Raw genomic sequence first — 2926 nt, 5'->3', positions numbered from 1 at the left:
CGAGAAAGTGGTGGAAGCGGCGAGGAGGCGGGGAAATGCGCGTGTGGCAGTGTGGTAGAGCACGTGACGAGCGCCGCATTTTATAGGCGCGTGCGAAGCGGCGCGCCAAATCTACTGCGCGACCGCCAGCTTTCTCCCGCGCGCGCAAACGTTTACCGCTCACGGTTGTTTTCCGCCAGCTCTGGAGCGCGCCGCACGCGTTAAATGGGCATTTTACCCGCGCGCGTCTTTTGGCGCGGCAGTTGGAGATGCTCTAAAGATGCTTAAATTACAAAGGACCAGTTCATTAATCATCTAACCTCAATTAAATAACAAACAATCTCACATAACGCTGCATGCGTTGGCATTCTCCTCGCTGAACATGTAATACGACCCCGGCGCCGCCGACACCGGTGCCGTTGAGTAGTAGTACCCCGCGCCGCCCGTGTAGGCCGCGCCGGCCATGGGGTGGTAGTACGCGCTGCTCCGGTGCGGGTGCGAGGTGCTGTAGCTCATGGCGTACGGTGGCGGCATGTGCCCTGCACCGGCGCCGCTGCCGTAGTAGCCCGGGTAGCTCATCGCGGTGGCGGGCGGGTAGGCCCCGGCGTCGACGACGGCGGGGGCGTTCTGACCGGCGTTTCCTATGGCGGGATTCGCGGGCGCGTCGTGTGGGCTCATCTGCGCTGTTGCACCGTCTCCGCCGTTGGCATTGGCATTGCCGTTATTGCCTCCCTTGCCCTTCTTTTTCTTCTTGCCGCCACCGCCGCCACCGGAGGCATTGGCGCTGGGTGCCATAGGCTGCATGCCTTGCGGCGTCATGGCGAAAGGGGCGACCATGCCGGCCCGTCCGTCGTGCGGATCTCCGGCACCCGGGTTCTTCGGTGGGTCGCCGCCTCCACCACCGCCGCCTTCAACCTGATGAGGCTGCTCGTGGCCGGACGCCTCATCGCACGTGCCCGTGTGGTCGTGATTCTTCGGGGGAACAGAGCCTCCAGCGCCTTCCGCCGTCGGGGCACCCGGCGCCGCCGGCTCGGCGGTCTTGTTTTTGTTCTTCTTTTTCTTCTTCTTCTTGCCGCCACCGCCACCATCACCGCCGCCTCCGCTGGCAGGCGGGTTAGCGTCAGAGGGGGGAGGAAGGGGCTCCGGCCACGGCTCGGCGTGCTTGCCGGTCTTGATGAGCTTCTTGACGAGCGCGTCGACGGAGACATTGCCAACGACCACTACCTTGTGCTGCTGGGTGTCTATGTCCGTCTTGTACACACCTGCTCAGTTGATGCAAACAGCGCAACGAAATTAGCAAAACGCTCTTCTAAATCCCTTACTAAGCATTTCTTCCACCAATTCAATGCGTTTTTTTTGTGAAGAATTTGTAACAGATTGCAGAACTTTGGGGCAAGGGATTTAGTGAGGGAAACAGGGGCCCCTCTGCTTTTCCCCTTCATAGTAAATACAGGGGCACACACATAAAACATCACTTGCAAATTTTTAAACAGCCAGATGCCCTTTTATTTACAGACCTGAAGTTGAAATCAAAGCCTTTTCGCAGAAAGAAGGAAATACGGAGAAATAAACTTTTGAAATCCTGATTGGAAAACAGAGAGAAAAATGTAATGACACTACCACTGCATTTCTAGGGAGCTTTCCTAAGATTTACTGATACAGATTTGCTGAACATTTCTGCTTTGTATTTCTCTTCTTCTTCATCTAAGTATTATATTTTTCTTCTTTATTTATCTATGCCCACCTTCTATGGTCTGTAGCACCTTCTTGACCTTCTTCTTGCAGCCCTCACAGTGGATGCTGACCTTCAGAGCCACAGTCTGAAGAAGAGCAGCAAAGCCCAAACCATGGAATTAAACCTCATCAGAATCTTGCAGTGATAAGAAACCAAAACCAAACAAAATAGACAAACAAAGATGATGATATCTTGTACTACGTATCTGCTAATCAAGAAGAATCCTAAACTGCATACCTGATACATGAGCGGCTGTGCGCCTTCTTCAGCAGACGCCATGGCTGTGGAGTGAGGAGAATGGAGAGAGGTCACAGGGAAGTGAGAGTGCTTATTAGTGTTGGTGCAAGTGAGGAGGGGAGTGAAGAAGGGTGGAACCAAGGGGTAAGGCGAGCAAAAGGGGGGCAGAACCGAACAAAGTGGCAGAGTTTGGTCCTGGGAAAGGGCATGGCTAAATAGCATCCATCAAGGAGTGGGAGAGGTGACTGTTGCATTGGTTTTGTTTTCCTTTCCCCCTTTCTATCCTCCTTTTGTTTTTCGGGTGTGTAGTGGAATGAATGGACGAGGTAATTGTTCCCCACATCTGGTGGCTAGATGCCCATGTATATGCATGTAGACCAAGGAAAACATTTGTCTTGGGATTCTCCTGTTTTGTTTTTTTGTTTTTTGCAGAAGGTTGTTTAGAAAAGAAAAAAATAAGTAAGCAAGTGGAGAGAAATGGTTGGATATTTTTTACCAATAAAGTACGATACACTTACTTTGTCTAAGGCCTCGTAAGAGCATCTCTACCAGATCCCGTATAATGTCCCGACCCGCAAAATAACCGTCAAAATACGGGTCCACGTGAAAAATGCTTCCCGATTAGACAATGCAAACGTGTTGCACCCGTAAATTTTTTTGAGGGGCGCGGTAAAATCCCATCTCCAACCCACGAAAACGCAGTTTTTTCCCTCGGCCCGACGGTGCCCTGTATCCCAGAAAAGCGGTTGGCGGGAGGGACATTTCAGCCCACGCTCATTCCCCACCCTCTTCCGTGGTCGGCCGTCATTGGTTCCGCTCAGCCGCCGCCGGCGATTCCGGCCAAATCCGTGGAAGTAATCACACCGCGGGGCCGCCCCTCACCCTGTTCCACCTAGCCACTTCACCGCTGCCCCGGATTCGCCGAGCCGAGCCGCCCCTAGTCGTTGTCGCCGCCCCGGGATCCACCGCCGCAGA

At 53.6% G+C, this 2926-nt stretch overlaps 1 protein-coding gene across 1 annotated transcript; it reads right to left on the bottom strand.

Annotated features, from left to right (window-relative positions):
• Nucleotides 1-212: 212 nt before the first annotated feature.
• Nucleotides 213-2217, bottom strand: LOC123088464 (heavy metal-associated isoprenylated plant protein 35). The gene is made up of 3 exons (XM_044510677.1): nucleotides 1952-2217; nucleotides 1724-1799; nucleotides 213-1241 (listed from the first exon to the last, which is right to left on the bottom strand). The coding sequence occupies exons 1-3, from the start codon at nucleotides 2171-2173 to the stop codon at nucleotides 322-324; spliced, it is 1218 nt and encodes a 405-aa protein (XP_044366612.1). The 5' UTR covers nucleotides 2174-2217; the 3' UTR covers nucleotides 213-321.
• Between the last annotated feature and the right edge of the window lie 709 nt (nucleotides 2218-2926).

The sequence above is a fragment of the Triticum aestivum genome, chromosome 1B, assembly GCF_018294505.1.
Source record: "Triticum aestivum cultivar Chinese Spring chromosome 1B, IWGSC CS RefSeq v2.1, whole genome shotgun sequence".
NCBI lineage: Eukaryota > Viridiplantae > Streptophyta > Magnoliopsida > Poales > Poaceae > Triticum > Triticum aestivum.
Note: the sequence above shows the minus strand (reverse complement) of the source record. Positions and strands in the feature narration are given on the sequence as shown.

Excerpts from the sequence above, each read along its gene's own strand:
- LOC123088464 (XM_044510677.1), bottom strand. The coding sequence starts at position 2,173 with ATGCTATTTAGCCATGCCCTTTCCCAGGACCAAACTCTGCCACTTTGT. Across the intron at positions 1,800-1,951 it reads CACAGCCGCTCATGTATCAG|ACTGTGGCTCTGAAGGTCAG; the intron begins GTATGCAGTTTA and ends GCTCTTCTTCAG. Across the intron at positions 1,242-1,723 it reads GGTGCTACAGACCATAGAAG|GTGTGTACAAGACGGACATA; the intron begins GTGGGCATAGAT and ends TCAACTGAGCAG.